At 41.1% G+C, this 23,371-nt stretch overlaps 1 protein-coding gene across 21 annotated transcripts in view; it reads right to left on the bottom strand.

Moving 5' to 3' along the window:
- Positions 1-23,371, bottom strand: part of ARPP21 (cAMP regulated phosphoprotein 21) — a 198,780-nt gene that overhangs the window by 986 nt on the left and 174,423 nt on the right. For all 21 annotated transcript variants that reach the window (XM_065829991.2, XM_065829992.2, XM_065829986.2 and 18 more), the window contains one exon: positions 961-1,112. In XM_065829991.2, the coding sequence (XP_065686063.1) occupies positions 961-1,112 (152 nt within the window). The remainder of the gene's footprint in view (positions 1-960; positions 1,113-23,371) is intronic.

Below are 23,371 nucleotides of genomic sequence, written 5' to 3'. Positions count from 1 at the left end.
GTTAGAAAAGGGTTAGAGAGAAATCCCTCAGCTCCTGGTTCTAGTAGGTGGCTCTGTTGTGATCTAGCTGAGTATGAATTTCTGGGATAAGTGTAAACAGAAGAATCAACCCTGGCATACTTAAAAGGTCTAAACCTTTAACCTGATCATTAACCTTTAAAGCACATTTTCAGTACAGTAATTCTGAAGATGTAAGGGGAAAATTTTACCCACAAGCAATTCCCCCATTTCCATCTGGGTTGCTGTAGTGTTTTCAGAGAAGTCAACGGAAAAGATGAATGGCTGCTCAATCAGTGCAATCTATTAATATGAATTAAATATCATTTAGTTTCTTAACTTTTCAGAAGGACCAGCAGGAAACATAAGGACAGGCCACCTCGTAGGCTCTCCCAGGCCCTTAGCATATCTCAGAGAATTCAGGTATAAAGTTGGGTAACTTAAGGACTTGGTAAAAATCAAGCCACTTTCCTTTCCCCAAAATCCACTAAACAAAAATCTATCTGCTACAGCTTGTTAGAGAAGACACAGTGAGATACTTGGCAGGAGCCTCCACAGATGAGTAATTTTTAACTGGATCAGGCAAAGCCTTCAGCTTCATTACAGGAAACAATATCGCACTGGCAAAAGAAATAAACAATGTTCTGGCTTTTATTCTTTTAAATTCATTTTCTTCACAGGAAGAAGTATAATTACTTCATCCTTTGTGACATTTTACCTGCATTGTAAGCTGTAATAAATAGTTCATTTAAATTATTTCCAATTCAGAATGAAATTTGGGAGTATTAAGAATACGTAAACAGGAAGCAAAGAAACCAATTTGACTTTGAAGTGTATTTATCAGGAGGCCTCCTGCCACACACCATCCTAATGAAGTAATAAAAGACCATTCTGTGACAGGAAAACTTAATTCAATTAAGCACTCCCCAAGAAAATCAGTCTTTCTCTATAGCTTCCAAGTACCTGATAAGACGACATGGCTGGATACTGCACCATCATGCCTTGCACCTGATTTCCCTGTTGATTATTCATCAGGTTCTGGCTTTGGGGTGGCTGCTGCATTCCCATGAGACCCTGGAACCCCTGCTGCTGGTTTGGCAGGACAGGCTGGTAACCTGGAAGAAGAAAGCCATCTTCAAATAACCTGTCAATCGCAGTGGCTAAATTAAACTTGTTCTAAGGAACAGCAAATGATCCCATCATTTCTCGCTGCATTTGTCAATAAGTTGCTCTACTTTTAGAGAAGCATTACTAGAAGTAGAAATTGAAGGGGAATAAATGAATGGTGTGAGTTGAGAGCAGTCTAACGTAAGTGAGCATCCTCATGCTTTTCAACCCTGTGGCGCAGACCACCTTCAGGGATGCCTGGTTGTGTTCTTGGATTGTAAAGCCCCAAGCAGACACAGGGTGTTACTGGCTCCTGGCTGCTTCCCCAGAGGCAAAACTCCCAGGGCTTCAACAACACCAGTATTTGGTCTTCATAGTCTAATCTGGTAGTTTTCTTTCAGGTCATGTTTCTTATCTTACCCTCTTATCTTTCATGTAATGCAGCTCCCTAGGACAATGTAAACAGAGAAGGCTTTATTTAATCAAAGAGAACATCTGTATACACACTGGCTCCTCCTTGCAAGGCTTTTTATACGATTAAAGCATATTAGGTGTGATATTCCACCCTACTAGTTGCATATTTGGCAAAAGCAGAAAATCATAAATTAGGGAGTGTCTGGTCCTTCCCGTTGCTCGGTGCAAAAGCTGATGACACACAAGTGACTGCACAGGGATAAGAAGCTGGTGCTTCTGTTTCAACCTGTGATTGGCTCTGCGTTCAAAGTCAACGAAACATTGCAGGTTTTCTGCTGGCATGGCTCCTCTAGGACTGATCGAGAAATGGGCAAAGTCTGGATGATCTGGAGGGCAAAAAAGCTGCTAAAGAGGCAGAAGCATGGATGGGAAGTGAAGTGTGAGCAGTGCGGTGCACTGCTTGGCAACAACATGATCCAACCTGAGAATGAGCCTCATCAGATGGAAGTTGGCTGGCTGGGTGATGCTACTATTTAGAGATGAAGGATTCTGCAGGAAAAATGGGAAAGGAAATGAAGATGCAAGATCGTCTTGTCCTTGAAAAAGGCAGCCAGCCACAGTCATCATAAATATATGAATAATTTCTCCTTAAGACATTCCATGCCCTTTTGCACTTGTATTTTTTAACATGCAGTTATGCAGTGAACTATTAACTCCGCAGTGATGTTCTCAGAATAAGCATATTTCAGGCAAAGAAGAATTATCAGAAGCAGCAACACTGTTATTTTTAAATGAAAAATGTGTGTCACGTCTGCTCAATTTATATTCATGAATACAGTACATGCTTCAATATACTTCACGAATTGGAAATCATCACCTGGGCATTTCTTCATTATGTAAGAAAAATAAAGTAACCAATGTCTCTGTTTTTGCTGGTCCACTGTCAGCTGATAGCTTTCCTTCAAAATATTTTCTGATGCCAAAGAAATGCCAAGTATCTCTGATCGATTTTTTGGCATTAAAGATGCCTTTCCACAGATAGGAGATTAATATCTCTAGTCAATTGAGCAAAATAAGAAAAAAAAGAGTTCCATGAGTGATTACTTCAGCTGGGATATAGCATCAAACATCTCCCAAATGCACCAGATTATTACACATTCAAATTTGCTCTTTTTCTATGCACAAACACAGTGTCAGTGTATTTTTTAATCACAAAATTACCAACAGCAGAAGTGCTGTAACTGAGTTTATTATTGCTTATATAGCAATAATAAAATTGCAAGTCCTCTCCAGCTCCTGTATACCAGTCATGGGGGTGGGGGAAGAGGAAGAATCAAAAAATTTAGCACTACTATTCTGGTATTTGCAAGACTGGAAGTTTAAAGAGAGAGGAGCCAAATGACAGCAGAAGCAGCAACAGACAATTCATCTCATGTCACTTGCAGTTGTCAAAGTAAGTTCCAGATGTTGCAATGAATGACAGATCGATGGTGGGCAAGGGACCAAGCAACATGAAGTTGGGGAGTACAATCAGACGTCAGATCTGGGCTCAAAAAGGTGGACCCTGATGCAGTGACACAGGGTGGTGACCGCTGTTCTACCAACAGACAGACACACACACACCACTGGGGCCAGGAAGGGAGAAGCTCTTCTGTTATCTCTATCAAATATGACTGCATCACCTTTACTTTAGTCAGACTACTGCTGGTACTCTGCTGTACGTTTGAACATACAGTTGTCTCTTCACCTCAGCTTTGTGTTCCATATTCACCAAATACAACAAATTTATTGCCCAATACAGGCATAAGTATCAAACTGAAACAAAAAGTTAGGGAAATGACTAAGTATCTACCCTTATGCTTGAACATGTAGGCATTATCACATGGGGGCGTTACCTCTGGCCTGAAATCCTCCTCTGTATTAACAGACAAACACTGCTAAGTACACAGCTCAGCCACTCCACACTTTATGTGCAGGAATACAAAAAGAGGACAAGTTAGGAGCTGAGGTCCACTAGATTTATTATTATTTTAAGGAACTTATTACTCTTCAAGGACTTCAGCAATTTCTTCTGCCCATAGGGCATGTGCACTCCTCACACCCCTGTCCCCACATGCAGAGTCCTGCTCACACCCTTGGGTGTTTGGAGAAGACCAGACTTTGCTGCTCCCTCTGTGAGCCCTTTATAATGCTCTGTGCACACAGAGGGGCCTCAATACAAACAGAAAAAAATACCTCACATTCACTCTAACGCAGTTCCAGTGTGGTTAGGAGGGAGCAAAGAGGTATTGATGTAAGAATCTCATCATGTCTCCTGAGTGTTCTTTGCCGTTAAGAGAAATTAAGTCACATCATCAACCCAGAAAGAGGTACTGCAGCCTCCTGACCACTGGATCCCTTCACTTGTGGGTGGAAATTTGGATGCTTAAGAAGTTTACTGTCCTGCTTGTATCCTTCCAAAGATGCTGGTTGTCATCTCTTCCTCACTTAATATTCTTGGACTTCTTTTTAATTATTATTAGTACCCTTTGGAATATAAAGTTATGGATGTCAGACCTTGCTGCAGAACCCCAGTAGAGCAGGTGGTCAAAATCCAGCTTCACCTCTGAAGCTCTGCAATGTGAGTGAAGCCACTTCCCTTTATCTGTCTGACCCTTTACTATGTTGATTGCATGAAGAAAGATATAAGTTCACCCATTCCTTTTGAACAGAAAAACCTGACAAGGTAGAAAAATATACTACAATACTGCAGAGAGGGTACAGACTATAAAAAGGTGAATTAATTTCTTTATCTACAACAAGCTATATAACCAAGAGGAAAATGCTGTGAAAAAACAAAGAAGGCCAAGCCTGTTCTGCTAGATGCCTTCTCTCTCAGCACAAAAGAGGATGAAATGTGCACTCCACATGGCAATCCATTTGAACAAGAGGTTGTTAATATCAGAAATCAGCTGCTCTGAATTTTCTACCTCCATAGCCCAAACTTTGCAACTCTGACTCTGCATATCATGTAACATTTGAAATGGGTCCTTTGGTGTTTACTGCGTGTTGGTGTCTTCACATGTTTTGTACTGGCCAGAAAAAGAACAGAGCTGGGAGAAGTGAGGCTCTGCATAACTGATAGTCTTAATATATCAACCTTTCAGCAATATTCATGAAACTATATCATTCCAGCAAATCTTTTTCTTTTTTTTTTTCCCCATGAGGGCACAGACTATCAGAGATGGTTATTCTCCCAAAACTATTTATTTTGTACACACACATCAGTTATCAACCCTTGAACTCAGCTCTGCCGTGCTTTTGACATGCTATTTTTTTTTCAGTGAAATTAAAATAATCCAGTATTCTCAAAAGGCTTGGGAATGGACTGCAGTGCACAAAAAGCCATACATTGCTGGGCAGAGATGGATGTTTTGGAGCTAAACAGGTGTCAGGAGATGAGTGAAAACAGGAATGCTTTCTGCAACCATAGTCTCCTCCATACTTGCTCTTTTGCTCATTAGCTTTCATACTACATAAAGTGTAATTCTTAAAAGCCTCTTTACTGTCCCCTGAGAACATACATACGTGGGTTATTTTCTAATGGCAGCACACATCAGATGAACCATCCTATTACTGCAAGCTCCAGGGCCTCTTTACTGCAATTATATCATCCTGCTCTATGTTATCTCTGCTACAAAGGAGGATTTTTTAAATCAGGGCAAACATGAGAGACATTGTTAAACAACCAGAGGAACAAATCGTGCGCAGAATTTCAATGAATGCCTCAGAGGAAAAATGAGCCTTGGATTGCAGTTGAAATGGAAGAGGCCGTCATACCATCAAGGTAATTCTCTAAACCTTTACAGCCTGTATCACCATGCTGACAGTGAGCTAACTTAAACATCCCATGGGGAAAAAGACTGCATGAAAGACCCACAAATGTTTTAATTTCTTGATGAGGCGACAGATCTCAAAAGATAAAACGCAGTGGTCTTACATCTCTGCCAGTAACATCACCCAGAGCTGTAATTAAAGAATATTTGGTGCTTTACTGGTCTCAGCATACATCCTTCATGAACAGCACATCCATGTTTGGAGGGACTCTTTCATCGCTCATTTTAGATTAGAAGCATATATTAGCAAGATAGCTTTGTAATATGTGTATCAGCACCCTGGGTAAAAAGTAATGAGCACTTTGCCTGACAAGTGTGGCAGTCTGGCATGAGTCCCTGAGCTGAAAATCTTAATGTACTCATATTGTATTCTCACCACTTGAACAGTGTCCTTGCATTTAAGCCCATCCAATAAAAATGCATAAATTCACGGTGGTTTTGATGTGAAGTGATTGGAGAGCCTATCTGCTCCCTTCCCGCTTCACTCACAGTAGTGTTGGGAGAAGCTGAGCTGTCACCACCAGCAAACCCAAAACACAGGAACCTTGGCAACACACTGCAGTGGCTCAGGCAAGCAAAGCCCAAAAGAAACCTCAGCAGGGCTAACTGGGCTGGGTGCACAAATCTGGTGCCCTACGGCCCCAATACAGACCAGCACAGCCTCTGCTGCCACCGAAAGCACTGGGGAAAAGACTGAATTTGAGCTCCCAGGAAAAAGCCAAGGGGAGCAAGCACCACCTCTGGGTGCAGACACCAGGGAATACACTGTGGTGTGCTGGAAACAGCATAATAGCAGATTCTGCACACAGTCTTGAGAGCTGTGCTCGCTGCAGGGGCTCACATTTGCAGAAGACTCCCCGAAACCAGTCAGGGCTGAGAAGAGAGCTACAAAAATGATCTGAGGTCAGAAAGTGCACCTCATCTGGGAGACCTAATGAGCTCAACTCTGCTCAATTTATTCAAAAGATGAAGAGGTATCTGCTGATAGATAGTTCTCGAACAGAATAGAAAACAGTATAATAAAACTATGTGGTTGGAGGCTAAACCTAGAACTGTTCAGATTAGAAATAAAATTCAAGGTTTCAACTGACTCTATAATTAGCAAGGGGGCAATTTACCCAGAGAGGAAGCACATTTGCTATCACCCAAAACCTTTAAAATGAGGATGGACAGCTTGCTAGAGGATATTCATCAGTTCAATACGACGTTCTGGGAATAAAGATAAGATTAGACTGTGCTCTGTGTCCAGTATTATTCAGAACATTAAATCACATGTTCAGACTTGAAATACTTATGAAAATGTCACCCAGTTATCTCTTAACACATTTTCTGTCTTCCAAGGAAAAAGACTGATCTTATGTGAGACAGGAACCAGTCTTTCCTCTCTTTGACCACATACTGGCAATGCCACCCAGTTCGCTCCACAAGCAGAGAGTTCACCTATGTATGGTGGATATACTATAGGCTATTTCTGGCCTATTTTAGTTTACTTTGCCCTAGCTGGAGTAGTGCTCAATAGGTTTTCTAGGCTGAAGATTATGATCAGTATCTATTCCCACAGTTTTGCTAGACTATGTTTTCCTTTACATTTTAAAATAAGCTATGGGTGACGTATTAAAGTGGTTGGACGAAGCTTTTACTCTATAATCATAGAAACTTACAATGCCCACAATAAGTTACTAATCAGAGAAGAAAACAACGTTCTTGTAGAACTGCAGTTCAGTCATGCATACATTGGTAAGTTGGGTAAAATTTTTGGCAACTAATTTGCCAAAAGCTCTGAACTGGTCTATCCCAAAGGACTTGCAAAACTGGAAGGAAGAAAAAAAAAAAAAACGCAGCAATCAGTTTGGCAAGATCAAACAGTGTGTCTTGACACAAAGAGCCTTGTGATGTTGCCCATAAAATATGAGGAAAGGAAGACATTTCAGCCATTGCATTTAGGACCGTTGGCCAAGCTGTAGCCGGCACATACTGAAATCCCTCCCCAGCACAACTAAGAGCAGGAATTGGAGGCAAGGGGTTTCTAGCAGCCAGAACAACCCCCTCCCTGCTACAGGGGTCCATGAGTCCCTCCTGCCAATGCTCCTCACATTGTGTGATATACTCAAGTACCGGGTTGCAACCAGATGTTTCACCTCCTATGTGAACATCGTTATCACCAGCGACAAAATGTCCAAATATACTGCTCATTCTAGAGGAGCACTGCCCCAAGGCGCTGTGCTCGGACTTGGCTTCTCACGTCCATGTGTTACATGTTAGATTCGGGTGGCTGCTGAGGAATTTTTTTTTCTCATTATGTAGTTGGTCATTATGTGGCCATTTTCACCACAAATAATGGACTAAAAGTCTCATGGAAAACATAAAATTAAGTGATAAATTTAAGCTGATTTTGACTTTGGCCTCACCCCGAAGTGCGTGCAGTTTGGAAGACTCCCACAGAGGACACACTAATGAATGTTTCCCCACTGGTGTGTCATTTTCTGTGTGGGTTTGAAGATTTAAACTGCATCTTGTGCAGCTGGAATCCAAAACACTTTTTAAAAATTTTATACTTTAAGCTTGGATCTAAAACGCATGGCATGCTGCAAACCAAATCTGCTGCAGTTGATCCATCCACTCCTCTGTGTCCTACTGTGACACACAAAAATGTCTTGACCTACTAAGATATTTGTGCTTTGTGTTTCACTTGAAGACATCACAGAAAATTTATGAGTGTGAACTGGATACCATGTGACCTAGAAAGACAAATACACAATAGCTTGATGCTAAAAATCCATCTCTTTCCCCTCAAAATGTAAGACCATGCAATTATTTTACTTAGTTTTCACACACGTACAAGGGAAAAAAACAAGAATACCTATGTCTGAAATAAAGAAGTCTTAAGAACCAACAGATAACGTGGAGGTCTGAGGTGGCTTATAACACACATAAAACAGCACATGTGCCAAAAACCACAACAGCACACAGACCTCTTTCCCCATGGCACTCCACAGGCTCAGACCCTCAGAAACATGGGAAGCCTTTTAATGTAAGTTACTTACAGTCTGGCTTCTTTCATTTCATGTAAAAGCACATCCCACTCTGGCAGCACCACTTGCAGGCGAAAGCATGGGGTATTATGCTAGTTTTGCTTTCAAAATTTAAAACTAATGACATCGATTCTTTCAAGTTGTGCAGGGATCAAAACAATTTTTAGCTAAGGGCACTCCAGCTAAATTCACTGAAAACACATAACACAGTAAATATATTCCTAAATTGATTACAATGATAGTGACTCGAATAATTCTCTGCAGAGCTGGGGTTATAAAACTGTAGGATTTTGAACTTAGAGGCTTGACACATAATTGCTGCCAGAATCGTAGCTCCCTGGCCCCTAAATTGGCCATGGCTTTGCTAAGAGCACATTCATGCTTCCTGAACCTTGTCACAGATCAACAGCCACATTTGTTGGCAGACTCACAGAGAGCTACATTCAGCTGCATTAAGGAACTCAGCAAGATGTATATGCATCAGAGATATGAGCCAGTAAGATTTATTATCACAAGAGAATGAAGAAAAATCCTGGTTGGAAGACAGCTTGTCTGTCTTCCCCACCCTTCTTTCTCTCTCTGGTTTACAGAGTTACAAATCCCAGAAAATCAATAGTGCAAAAGTATCTTCATCCAGCTTCATAAGAATAAAAAAAAAAAAATTTTGCAAGATTGCTGCAATTTTTCATTATTTCAGAGCAATTTATCTGATGGATTTAGTAAAAACTTCTGATGAAAATAACCTGACACACAAGAGATTTTTTAATGGATAACAGCTCTGAAATCCCCCACCTGGCTAGTCCTATTCAACTGCTGGAGCAGGATCTAACTTATCTAGCTCAACTGCCCCTCATTGTCCTATTCATTTATTCTTCCTCAAAAAGCTATATGAAATCCCGGTTTTACTTGTTTTGCAACCCCAGGGGCTGGAAGAAACGCAAAGCACAGAGCATCTGAAGCATGGAGGGCACTTCTTGGCTGCTAACAAAATGAGAAAAAAAAATAGGGGAATAAAACAACTCCCCTAGCAATGCAAACCCCCCCAATCCAAAAGATGTGCCAGATCAGGGCCTTGCTAATCTATTTTCGTAACTCTGCTTGCCCTATATAAACCAGAATAAGCTACATCTTTGCAAAAGCTAAGAGGGAGTGTTTGGTGCACAGCCTTTTCCTCAAAAATAGTCACTGCATAAAACAAATGGCCTCACCTGGATGGCAGAAAGGATCCTGTTGTGGTTGTTTAGATTATGCCAATGAGAAATGATGAAAGTAATGCTGCATATCACATGTGAGATTTAGAGCTTCTTACGTGTCAAAGAAATATCCATTACATTTTCTTTTACCCTTTTTCTATGATGCCAAGTGCCAACTGCTAGAAACAAGAAATAGCATTATCTTTTAAAAACCATTTATATGCGTGTTCGCTGTCCCACGGGGGGGAGAATGTTTTCACAAAGAGCACTGAACTGTTATTTGGAGCATTATACTTCGTCATCCAACCAATACCTTTAGGGCAAACGTGCAAAATCATGGATACAAGGAATTTATGAATCATTTAAAGATGCATGCCCATCCCTCAGTTACTTTCCCATACCTTAAAAGAGTTGTTTTAAAACTTGGTGACCTCACTACCAAGTAAAAAGGCCCAGACAAATAAGAAGTATGATTAAATATTTTCATTAAATACCTAATGAAATCACATACTGTAACACCTTCTGAGACTAAAATTTTAATTAAGGCAGGTTGGCATTTTGGCTTTTTTTCGCCCCCTGTGTTCCAGGGAAACAGCAGGTAAGGTCAAACAAAAAGCTTATGTGATAAAATTGCGTGAGAGTGCTCCTGGGAGACCTGGCATTATTAACAGGAACATGAAGAAGGGCACAGTTGAACAGTTCAAAGATAAACGATTGCATTCAGTTTACTTTTCGCTATCAACTAGAGAACCTGAGAGAGCTGTTATTTGACAAGAAATGTATATAAACAGGCATTAAAAAGAGCTTGGATCGATATGAATACAGGAGATTCAAGGCTCAGGAAATCTTCTTCTTTGGTTTGAAATCTGGACTTATTATTTTACTCCTCTACACAAAGGATTTCCAAATTATAGGAACAGGTTCAAGAACAACTTGCTACTAGTAAGCAGCTTGATGCTGAAAATAAACCTGTTCTTGCTGAGAACCCAAAACCATGTTATTATACGACACTTTAATCACTTATTTTATCCTCTTTTCAATGCACTTTTATGTTTTGAGACCATTTAGCACTGTTCCTGTTCTTCAAAAGCTGTGACAAAAATTATTTGCTCTTCTACTTGAAGATAAATCTGAATAAATGGAGGGGCATCTCTTACAGACACGGTATATAACTCAAAGCTTCTGTAAGATTCAGAAAGGAAAATTCTATTTTTAAGACAAAATCCTTTTATCTCACTTCAGTAAAAATATAGGGAGAACAGCCAGCTGCAAGCCAAAATAATTGCAACAGAATAATGCAGGGCTCCATTACAGCAGCATAATTCCAGTAAAGCAGCTGATCCAGGATCTTGGCACTTAACCAGACTCTGGAGCCTGACTTAAATGCATTAACCCAGACAAAGCATGTGCAGCTGTTTTGGTAATCTGAGGCTTCTGAATTTTATTGGAGATTAAAAAAAAAAAGAGAAAAAAAAAGAAGTCACTAAGCTAGCAAATGACACACGTGATCTATAGAGAGGAAGAAAGTATTTTATTATTTTGAACTAATTTAATTCATGGAGTCATGTGAACAAGCTTGACAACTTTGGGGAGATGGGCTTTGGAAAGCACTTCCCTTTGGGCAGCACAATGAGCCAGGGTTTACACTGAAGCAGCGTAGCTGCCCAAAGCCAGCTGAGGTCACTGCGGGACCTGAAAAACATTATTCTGAGAGGAGTGAAGTCTTCTCATGCCCATGGAGCTAAGCCACTGAAGGCAAGCATTGCATGCGGGTGTGCAGTTGTGGTGGCATCAGGGAGGTCCCAAATAGCCCTACGAAAAAGCACAGTACAATCCTTCTGCTCTTGGCCCCTGCCCACCAATCCCGCTGACGTTAACAAGAGTTAACACAGATCCATGGGCAGGCCAATAGGTCACTCCGGAGAATTATGGGGTTGCTCTTGAAAGCTTTACTGCTTAAAGACTAAGACAGATGCAAATCTAGTCATAGCCCTTACTAAGGCCATAGACTTATACTGCTGTAGTCGGCTACAATTCCTCTTCATGGGATTTTTTGGATAGCTAATACACAACTAAAACACCAAAGTAAAAACTCATTAGTGTCGGTATGCTGTAGGTCTCGCCTCACATCGAAAAGTGGCATCTAGAAAGATGCCCTTGCCAGCAAAACATTATAGAAGGTCTTAATCTGGAATGACTACACAAGAATGATGTGCAGGATTTGGCTGAATTCAGAGACAAAGTGTTCATACGGTCTTGCAGACAATCTGAATTTTCTTTAAAGCTAAGATTTACAATGAACTGTGAAGAAATAAAGCATACAAATAAGAGCGGCTGGAAAGCTGCCTGGCAGAAAAGGATCTGGGGATGTTGATTGAAAGCTGGCTGAACATGAGCCACCAGTGTGATCAGGTGGCCAAAAAGGCCAACAGCATCCTGGCTTGTATCAGGAATAGTATAGCCAGCAGGACTAGAGAAGTGATTGTGCCACTGTACTCAGCACTGGTGAGGCCCCACCTTGAATACCGTGTTCAGTTTTGAGCCCCTCATTAGAAGAAGGACACCAAGGTATTAGAGAGTTCAGAGAAGGGTGACGAAGCTGGTGAGGGGCCTGGAGCACAAGTCTGATGAGGAGCAGCTGAGGGAACTGGGGCTGTTTAGCCTGGAGAAAAGGAGGCTGAGGGGAGACCTTATCGCTGTCTACAACTACCTGAAAGGAGGTTGTAGCATGGAGGGTGTTGGTCTCTTCTCCCAAATAGCAAGTGATAAGGCAGGAAAAGATGGCCTCGAGTTGTGCCAGGGGAGGTTCAGATTGGATGTTGGGAAAAAAATTCTTCACAGAAAGGGTTGTCAGGCATTGGAACAGGCTGCCCAGGGAAGTGGTGGAGTCGCCATCCCTGAAGGTGTTTAAAAGGCATTTAGACGAGGTTCTTATGGAGACGGTTTAGTGCTAGAGTTAGGTTATGGTTGGACTCAATGATCCTGAGGGTCTCTTCCAACAGAAATGATTTGATGATTAACTGTTTTATTACTATTGTTTTCAGAGAAAAAAAAAAAAAAAAAACACAACAAAACCAAAACTATGACTTCGGCTGAAAACTACAAGAACAAACTGTTCTTATCTCGCTACCCAGAAAACCGTACTTGCAGAATTGCAAAATTTAACCTTTGTTACAAATGTATTCTTTGTCTCATGCGACTGTTTTTCATGCAAAATGGTAACTTCTTGTAGTTCAGGGCAGGAATATCAATATTGAAGCTGGTACAGACTTACACTTGGTGTAAACTCAAACCCTTATTAAAAAAAAAAAATCGGCATTAACTCCTGGTATGCATACACATGCACACACCCGTATCCGTATCAGTGGAAACAAGTATCAGCTGAAATGGAGAGCTAAAAAGTTAAATAGTGGCCCGTTCATTGTAAGCACTGTGCTCTAACCATGTGCAGGGCAGGTAACAGCTCCAGATTGTGTGATGCACTGGTCCAACACAAGGAGGCCCAGGAGAGTTTGTAAAAATAATGAAAACAGTCAAGTAACACCAACCCAAGATAGTCCACCAGAGAGATTTTTCTTTCTCTGATTGCATCTGAATGATTTCTTTACTGGAGTCAGGTGGCAATACGATCACTTTCCCCACTGAGCATAACGAGCCTGGGCTTTCCAAGGGCACCAGACTGAAATTACAGCTGTTACTTCCAGCCAAAAGTACCTGCAGACACGAGTGGCAGCAGTCAAGATATAGGAAGATAATAATAAGTGTCCAAGTTACCGATCATCAGCTGTGCTACATGAATTGACTGCACACAACTGCTCTGTGCTGAATGCAAAGCAAAGCAGGAGATGGATGAAGCCTTTGCGTATAGAGCAGGCTGGAAGCACATGTGGTCAATGTAGCTCATTACACAAACAGAACGCTGTGTAATATTTCCTATAGATACACACGTGCCTGTGTCTGCATTCTGTTATGTAAAACTGTTCCTGGCCATAGTATAACAATCATTTGCAATATCCATTGTTTTTTTAGCCAATCCGTAAGAACTGTGTGCAACGGGACAGTGAGCCCCGTGAAATTAAGTGTGATTCTAAAAAAGAACAAATACAAAACCAGCATGATCAGATCTTCCACACAAGCTGTGAACCCACAGATTCACTGAATTTCAGCAGGTTCATCTCCACATTACACTAGTTTGATTTTCTGGATTGCCCCTAAATATATGACAGAAGCTCTAAGCAAACACACTGTTGATCCCTCATGTTGATCTATAACTTAGCTCCCAGTATTGCTGAAATATCTACAAGCACAAGCCCAGCGTGAACCTCCATCACACCAGCTACCACACAAACTTCAAGGAATAGCTGTGGTTCCTGCATTGAAGCTAGCACATTCTTGACAAAGACAAGACAGCTGGAGACAGAAGAATAAGCACCGAGCATAAATAACCTTCCCAGAGAAAAACAGCAGAACTGCACAAAACTCTTCTTGAAAATACACCAAAATCTCTGTGCGCTGCCTCAGAGAGCAGTAGTACTTAGAGCCCCATCCCACGCAGGGAGTACTCCAGCAGGTTGCTGCTCAGGTACAGGCTCCTGCCCACATCCTATGTATTGGAGGCAGACTGTGGTGTGCTGGTGATGCACGACTCACCAAACTGTGCTGCATTTTACTGAGGGTAGAATGGGGTAAATTTCTGCTGGCAGCATAAATTCTCACTAATGATCTACGCTTTTCACTCTCACAAGCTGGGCTTTGTTTTGTGGCTCAGCCTCAAGTAGAGTTTTCATAAATGCAACACCAACTGTAAATACCACCTGCAGCAAATAAGGCACTTTTCCTCCCCACTGCTTCTGCGTACACCTATAGGTTAACGTATCAAATCACTGAGGAAAAGGCCTTGTGCTTGTTTATTTGCCTATAACATAAGGCCACAGCAAGTTATGGGCTACATCACCCAGCTAGATGCAAACATACGCAAGGATGATACTGAAGCCAACAGGACTTTGATGGAACATATGTCTGTCCATATGGGTCCAACTGCAAAAATCTCGTATTTTCCAAGTGCACCCATGCAGAACGTAATTCAAATACTACTGTGGTTAGCAATCAACTTTAACCAGCTTTACACCACATTAGGAGCACTCACCTGCAACACAGTGATTACTCTGGCCCCTATACAGCAGAGCCCTTAAGAATTTCCTTAACTTTTAAGCATATGAGCCATTTCTTGATTTCAGGGCAATGATTTACAGGCTTGAGTACACTTCTGGACTGAGGCCAGGGAACTCAGGCCCTTGAAGGAAGGGATCTCCAATAGGAGAGATATTAATACATTTATTCACATTTATTCTTAGCATCCTTTAAAAGGTTTATGCAAAACTTGACCAGTCAGGTACCAATCAACCTAAGGAAAAAGCGGCTCCATTCCAGTAAAATTTACTTCTACAATATATGAAATAAAATAATTTCTCAACTCTCCTTTTGCACAGCTACTTCTTAATCCACAAGCTGGAAAGTGAGGCAAGATGGGACTGAGTCTGCATTCAAACATGGCCCAATGCACATATATGTACATATATGCACGTGACATTAGACTAAGCATTGGCTATGCACCAAGAAATACTGGCAAATAATAAACCAAACGGCAACCAGGGATGAGTCTAAACTATTTACTTCCATGGCACAGGCACAGTGCTCCCAGTCATTGTTATCTTGCAAATAAACCCTTCTAGTTTAGTAGTAGACCCTAATTTATTCTTAACAGCTCTTTTTGTTTAAGAAAGATAAGAGAACACTGGTTAGGCCTTTTCTGCTACTATAGCAATCATTAAGACTCTTCGCTGCCATTGCGCCTTGAAGTATAAAGCAAAAGTACCTACATGTGCTTTGTATCAACCTGTTCTAAGCATTCACTCCATTCTGTATCACTGCAGAAATGCAAACGCTGATTTCAGTTCTGCCATAGGTACAAAAGCAACACATCAGATTACCGCACTAAAACTGGGTTGTATATTCCAGCTAAACCTTTTTCTTGGAAGGAGGTAAACAGCAAAATCTACAGAGGTTGTCACTATAGTGTGCTACAGAAGCCTGGTTAGCTTCACCTGTCGCCAAATCTTATGAAGGAGTGAGTAAAAGCCAAAAATGCCTGAAAAAGTAAAACATTCCCATCTGACATTCCAAATAGAACACTAATAATCTATAACACTTCAAAAATTTTGTTTGATCTACATTTAAAAAATATTTTCAATGAAATTAAATGGTTTTATTGCCCATAGGCAACTTAAAGCCTTTGCTTCATCTTTTGGTTTAAGAGTGGGGGGGAAATCATCTCATTTCAAAGGAATTTGAGAATTTTTCTGTTCGAATTGGCCAATCAATCTGCAAAATAACTCACTCATACAATTTTACAATCTCTTTTGATACACCAGGCAGCTAAATCCACAAAGCATGCTTATCTCCATATCACAGGCAGCCGTATTTTCAGCTCTTGCATTGGGTGAGCAGTATAATGTGAACTACATTAAAAAGAAAAAAGAAACAAGGGGATGCACAATGTGTGTAAACTTTCACTTTAGCCTCTTCAAAAAAGGGTTTAGTGGCACTTCTGAAAACAAGAGTATTAACACCTGGAGACACAAGTTTCTTGTTTATTCACAGAAAGAAATGAATAGATTTGACACTGCCAGCAGCAAGTGGCAAGCTCTTCTGCACACCTGCCCCAAGAAATCTGGGCCCAAAGAGAATGTGAGAAAAGGAAAAGGCAGAAGGAAGAGAGAGGTGGCTTCAGAAGCAACTGCTTGGTATCTACATTGATTTCCAAGTCTCTCTGCCAAGTTGGCCAACAGGCTGACAGCAGTTCTTGGGACACGGGCAGACGTCACCCCGCCAGTCCCAGTCTCACTTGCACTAATAGCGGCTTTGCTGTGAGCTCAAGTGAGCCTGGAATCAGGCCTATTGGTCAACAGATGTCAAAATTGTCAGACAGAGAAGGGTTTAATTCAGCTACATGAGAATAAACCACTCTTCACCCTTGCTCATCCCCAGCTTTCACTGCAGAGCACATTAGCTGGAAAACTCCCACTGTAGCTGGTCCAGTTACTGGGCAGAAAGATATTTTGGTTAACCAGTGCGACAGCCTGAGAAGGCTGGTATGCCAAGCAAAAGCGTTTTATGCAGACTTGTTCTGTAAAACCCATCAGTCCTGATCCCCTTATCTTCCCTCAGGGAATCTGAAACCATAAATGACACAAAATTTACTTTCATTAGCAAAAAATTAAGCACAGCACTAATTTAAATGTAGGAAAGTCTCCTGAATACTTGTGCTTTGCCTGCTGTGGGTCTCTCCACGGCAATGTCTGCTCTCAGAAATCAATGGGGCAGAACTGCTATGGAGCATTTGTTCCCACACAGCACACTGTTACTAGTTTGCAACCCCAGCAAAGCTGCGTTTACAATCCTCACGGCCAAAGGTATTTGAGAAGTCTGAAGTCATGAGCAATGCTAGCTAAGCATACAGAGCTATGGAAAATGCACACTAAAGACCATAAACACATGGAGTCTTCAACTCAGTATAAGTACTGAAGATTAGCCTGGGTGTGTGGTCAAGGTAGATTTGAGAGCTAGCAGCAGAACGTTTTCCTTGCATACATCATAAATACTGATAGCTTTTTGCTTGCCTGGGACACAGTACATCCCGAGTGCATTACTTCTCCTTTCTGTATATTAGTTTTCTCATCTGTAAAATAAGCTCCTTCATTTTTTAAATCCAGCAGTACTGACAAGTGCTGTATACTCAACTGATAAAGTGAATGGACAAACAACTGATCTCCAATATATAATATGAAGAGACCTTTGAGTGTTGCATTTGCTAAGAGGTTCACACAGAGCTTTCCAAAATTTTCAGTTGGATGAAGAACCATACTTTGATCCTGGTAAGATTTTTTTTTTTCTTTTTCTTTTTTTTCCTGTCAGCACCTGCAAGAGTAGGGCTGAATGCCCAGAGCCTGAAGTCTGCCAACACTGGCAGGAAGGAGAAGAAGAAAGCATGGCAAGAGTCACTTGCCAGAGCACAAGTCTTAACTACAGATCTCCGCAAATCAGAGATTTGCCAGCGAAACAATACAAATGGGCATTTTGAAATTAACCTGGAAGGGTCTGAAAAGCTTTGCAATACTTGATAAAAGGCAACTGCCAGCTCCCCAGGCTCAGCTGAGGTGGGAGATATGTCTCCTGTGGGAAAAGCAGGTGTCTTCGTGTTTTTTCACAGAAACACAAGTATTCTCCATCCTTAGCTCCTTTGACCCTATGAAATGATCTATGCATGTGGCCAGCAGTATATGTGCATTCCTACACAAGCAATCACTGAACTTAATGCAGCATGATCATCCAAGTTGACCTTAGGCTAAAATACTTGTTTCTTGCTTACGTGGTCTGGATGGTGTAACCGATTTCATATACTTTTTCTGGGGCTGCTCAAAGCCAAATTGCAAAGCAGCTGCCAAAAATGTCTCTCCATGTAAAATTTACAGCATGCATTTCTGAAGTGGTAGCTGATGTGCCTGGCCAATTTGTCGAAAATGTCTGTGCAGCTAAAATTTTTGAAAAGAGAAAATCACAGGATCTGCAAACACATCTGCAAAATGTTCTTCAGCAACTACTGCTCATTCTGAGTGCAAACCTTGAGAATAAACACTAACTTCTGTAACTGAAAAAGGACAAATGTAAGTCAAACCTTTAGACTACTCCTTATGACAAGAAACTCAATATAGGCCTATAAAATTTCCTTACAGTACAGGCATTGTTCAATTTTAAACAATTAGCATAACCTCTTCAAACTCAAAACCAGATGAATACAATCTTCACATTTTAGTAAATATATCTGCTGCAAATAAATAATTTTCTAATTATAAAAACTGACTACTTTATAGACCTTGTTCTCACATTCTGGAATGAGCTATTGCATCAATTAAAAGAAAAGCACTTCTTTTCCCATCATAGGAGAAGCCATGGCAAATTGGCTCATATTCACTGGTATTTTAGCAATGGCCATAAAAAGGAGACATTTTATTGACTGTCCTGGAAACAGTGCATCTTAGAGCATCCCTGAGAAAGGAGAGCTGAGGAGAGGCTCTTGTTGCAAGGAGCTTCCAAGTAACGGTGAGGTCCTGAAGCAGCCACAGGTCACACTCATAAAAAGATTTATAATACCACTGTGGCAGAAGAAAAATACGATGGATGCACTCGTGTCTGTCCATACCTTACAGTGACGTTATCAGGAACGTGCCTGTTGGGGTGGTCGAGCTAGCGGATGGGAAATGTCCTAGCCAACGCACCTGGGACAGGGCAGGCAGACGGCGTGAGCGCAGTTGGTCCTTGCCCAGAAGAATAGGTCTGGATGCAGGTTTCAGGTAAGAAGGCTTGTCTGCAACTGCTTTCCAGATGTGAGGAGGTTTTTCGTTTTAAATCCACACATTTGATTACGGTGGTGAGTATTCTGCACAGATAGCAAATACACTCTACAAGGCAGGGAGGTTCCTGCATCTCCCCGCTGTTCTATTCGCAGAAACTCCACAGCTCTAGATGGCTGTGTAGCTGCTCATCTACACAGCAGAGCAGGAGAGCAAATAAGCTACAAAACAAGGCTGCCCCAGCTGCATGAACTGCTTAAAAGAATGAAAATTAACAAATTCAAAACAAACTGCAAGTGTTCTTAGAGCTAAAGAAAAGCAGTCTGAGGGGAGACCTTATTGCTGTCTACAACTACCTGAAAGGAGGTTGTAACATGGAGGGTGTTGGTCTCTTCTCCCACGTAGCAAGTGATAGGATGAGAGGAACTGGCCTCAAGTTGCACCAGGGGAGGTTTAGGTTGGATATTAGCAAACATTTCTTCACAGAAAGGGTTGTGAAGCATTGGAACAGGCTGCCCAGAGAAGTGGTGGAGTCACCATCCCTGGAGGTGTTTAAAAAACATTTAGATGAGGTTCTCAGGGACATGGTTTAGTGCTAGAGTTAGGATATGGTTGGACTCAATGATCTCAAGGATCTTTTCCAACCAAATTATTCCGAGCCCATGATTCTAATTAATAATAAAAAACTAATAACTACTCCTATAAAACACATTCCATAAAAGTGCTGTCCTCATTACAAACCAAGGCAAAGTTGCCATTAAAAAAAAAAAAAAAAGTAAAAAATCTAGACTGCTCAAATAATTTGATGAAATAAGTTGTGATGTGTTAGAATTTACACAAATAAAAGTCCAGAATAGTATCAAGATTATAAAGCATGAAGATAACATATTGTTCTGGCAAGAGATAAAACTGCTCACAGTGACAGCAGTGATTTATTGGAGCAATTCAAACACACTTTGAAAGTATATTAGCTTCGCCTCTGCCCACAAAGGGCGCATTTTAGCAGGGTAAGCCACACCAGTGATAAATTACATACCAGCAAGAAGTGAAAGCAATTGGCAACATCAGATGCCCAAAGGCCCTGAATTACTGTGATAATGTGTTTTTCATGATAATACCTCAGATGCAACAGCATCTGAGCACCTAGAGGAACACATCAAAGCTGTACTTTCATGGGTTTTTTGGAAGATAACGTCATGATGGTGAGAGTGGATGGGACTTCCCAGCTAAAGTTGACATGCAAAGCGTTTACAAATTGGCTCTGGAACAAAGTTTGGCTCACAAGGTCACAGTTTAGATGCTAACTCTCAGGTGGAACGTGGAAAATAACTGCCTCTTGCTTCCAGGTTGTAGGCACTTAAGTCACGGGCTGCAGACCTACAGGCTGTCACCCTGCTGTAGACCTTGGCTGCTGTATGGCTTCAACAGGGTTAATAAAGCGACCTAAGTGCTGGCATGGTACAGTTGCGCTAATACACAAAATGCGATGGGGACTTGGCCATATTGCGGTCACCATGGCCATGCTGGCATCTTTATCACCACTTCTGTGAAGGGAGCAAGTTACTGGGCATGTTTGTTAACTGGCAGCACCACTTCAAACCTGCAGTAAGAGCCAGGTTCTTCCCATGGCTCAAGAGTCACATTGGAAAAGGAGCATAGAAAAAGCGTGACGAAAAAGTCTCCTCCCACAACAAGGCTTTACCACTGTAAAAACATTGAAAAAGTGTTTTATTTTAAGAGACTTTGGGCTAAATTCCACCCTCTGACATTCTACCATTGACCAAGACTGACATGACAGTCAATGTGAACTTCAGAGGGCATCCTTTGAAAATAACGTGTCCCTGGACAGTGCCATGGAGAGCCACATGGCAGACTCGTGATAACAGGGAAAGCTTAACAAATTGCATCTGGCTCTAATTATTGCAGTCCTCCCATTCTGACACACTAGGAAGCACATCTATGTGTCTTTACAGCTCCTGCAGCAACAAAAGAAGTTAATGACTCAGTCAAAGAAGTTCCATCTTGCCGTGGATCAAAATAAGTTTACCAGAAATTATACTGCAATCGGCTCACCTCCAAAAGATAAAGCACATTTAACAAAGAGCTTGTTTCTAGTGGGCATTTTTAACTTCTATTTAACCCAAAATACTCCCTCGGGAAGTGACAACGAACACCTATTTATTTGTATGATACCCATTACCGTATAACCTGAGGACCTCAGACATACTGCATACTTACAGAATGAGTTTGCATAACTTCTTAGAGGAAGCTGGCCATTTCTTGAGTTTATGCCAGTAACTGCCTGAGAGAATCATATTTCTATATTTACAGTCTCCATATGAAAAATGCTCCAGTGACACTGTAACTAAAATGGCATAAAACACCTATATACAGATTGATACTGTAAAAGTAAGGTAGGTAAACACTATTCCTACAGATGGAGACTCAGAGAAAATGAAAAAGTGGCAAAACTTAGTACTTTTTTTTTTCTGTTTCCCTAAAGCATACGGGAAAGAAGACCTCAGCATCTCTTTGAGCCTGCCCCTTTATCTATTTTTGTAGTCTAATCTAATCATTAGAAGAAAGAACATTTCTTCCTTGAATTGAAATTCTGGGTTGTACAGATATTACAGCACAGTGCAGGCTATCACTTCAATTTATTTACAGCTCTGCAGCACCATTCTTCTTTGGAAACATTTGCAGGAATTGAATTGATTGTGTGTTAAGTGTTATTCTTAATAGTTTTTTCATTGCTAGTTAATGGAAATATGGATTCAACATTATTTTAAGGTCAATGCAGTGTAAAAGAATTAGTTTAGTACACTGTAATTATGATTTTTTTTACAGCACTTAGAAGTACAAGGCAGAAATAGATTTCTTCAAGCAAGGGAGAAGAATGAGAGCATTTTTGTTTCTTCAGTAACAACAACGTGAATATCAAAGCTGTAACAAAGAAGTCATTCCTCCCCTTTCTTTTCCTTGTCTATATGCTTCAGACTTACATTTGTTACTTAAATAAAGAAGCGTGCTTGCAGCATCCTGCAAATTCTACCTTACCAAAAGACCAGAAATATTCTGCTAAACTTTACTCCTGATCAGGAGATGGATTCTCCCCTCTCTACTGCAAAGAATATCCTTCCTCACACTATCACCTGCTCATGCTTGTCATTCTGAAGCAGCAAAATAACCCTCACAGCATTCCAGTAATCGGGGCAGTAAAAGGGACCAGAAAGTATTTACTTCTATTCTGTCTACCACCTCAAACACAGAAAACAATCACTTAATCCCCTGTAAAACGTCACTTGTATAAGTTCCAAATCTCCCTCCTTCCGAAATACCCATTTCTATGTTGCAGTCTTTGAAGCGTCTTTCAGGATGGCTCCCCTGGAAGGTTAATTCTCAGTATGGGCACAGATGTTACTTTGCCTGAAAAGCCCAATTTACTGGAAAAACTGTTCTCTGTCTCCATGTCCTCTGACAGTTACCCAGGTTCTCCAGGCTGCACAGCCAGCCCAGCTGTGGCAGGAGCAGCTCATTTTTCTTCCAAAGGGAAAACAAAGATGGTTTCCTGGGCCTCTGAGATCTCATTACAGAATCTTTTAACACAGTGTGTGATGGACTTATGATTTCACGACTCTCTGTGCAAGAAAAAGACTAAACAGCGAGCATCAGGAAAAGGAAAGGGAAAGAAGGTGGTGTCTACTCTTACCACTTGCTCCTTATGTCTCCCTTTCCCCATTTTCTCTATACTGTGCAGAAACTTGCTGAGGCACACAGTCCTTCCCACTCCCTCTTCCTTCTAACTAGGTGATCAGTCATACCTAACCATGGCACTACTCGAGGGTTCCAGCAACTAGGGCAACACAAACAACAAGTTAATGTGAAAACTGGAAATGTTCCATGTATGTCAGGTTCTTTAGGTCTCTGAAGAAAATAGTAGCAGGATTCCCAGGCTTGAGACAGTGGTTCTGGAAAGCTGCCATAAAAGGTAAATACCATATAAAAGCTGAGAGTATTTTATCACCTGCTTTTACAGCCTAGTAACTGTAAAGTGTCTTTTTGCAGTGTTGCCCTTCAAACGAAAGGAAAATTCCCCCCTATAATAGGTTCAATTTTTCCGTTTCTGTTATGTCAATATAACAATCTTTTTAACAAGAAGACAAAAGCTTCTCCATCTTCTTGGGATCAATACTATTGCTTAAGCAAGGACAACTGGTATCTCTTGTTAAGGTTCTATTTTCATGTACTGACAAAATACAAATACAATTCTAACTCATCAGATAATAGTATGCTTTTCAGACCACAGGCTGAAGTGGTCAGGATGGAAACCCTACACACCCTTT

The sequence above is a fragment of the Patagioenas fasciata genome, chromosome 2 (genome assembly GCF_037038585.1).
Source record: "Patagioenas fasciata isolate bPatFas1 chromosome 2, bPatFas1.hap1, whole genome shotgun sequence".
NCBI lineage: Eukaryota > Metazoa > Chordata > Aves > Columbiformes > Columbidae > Patagioenas > Patagioenas fasciata.
This window is presented reverse-complemented; position numbering and strand designations above follow the sequence as displayed.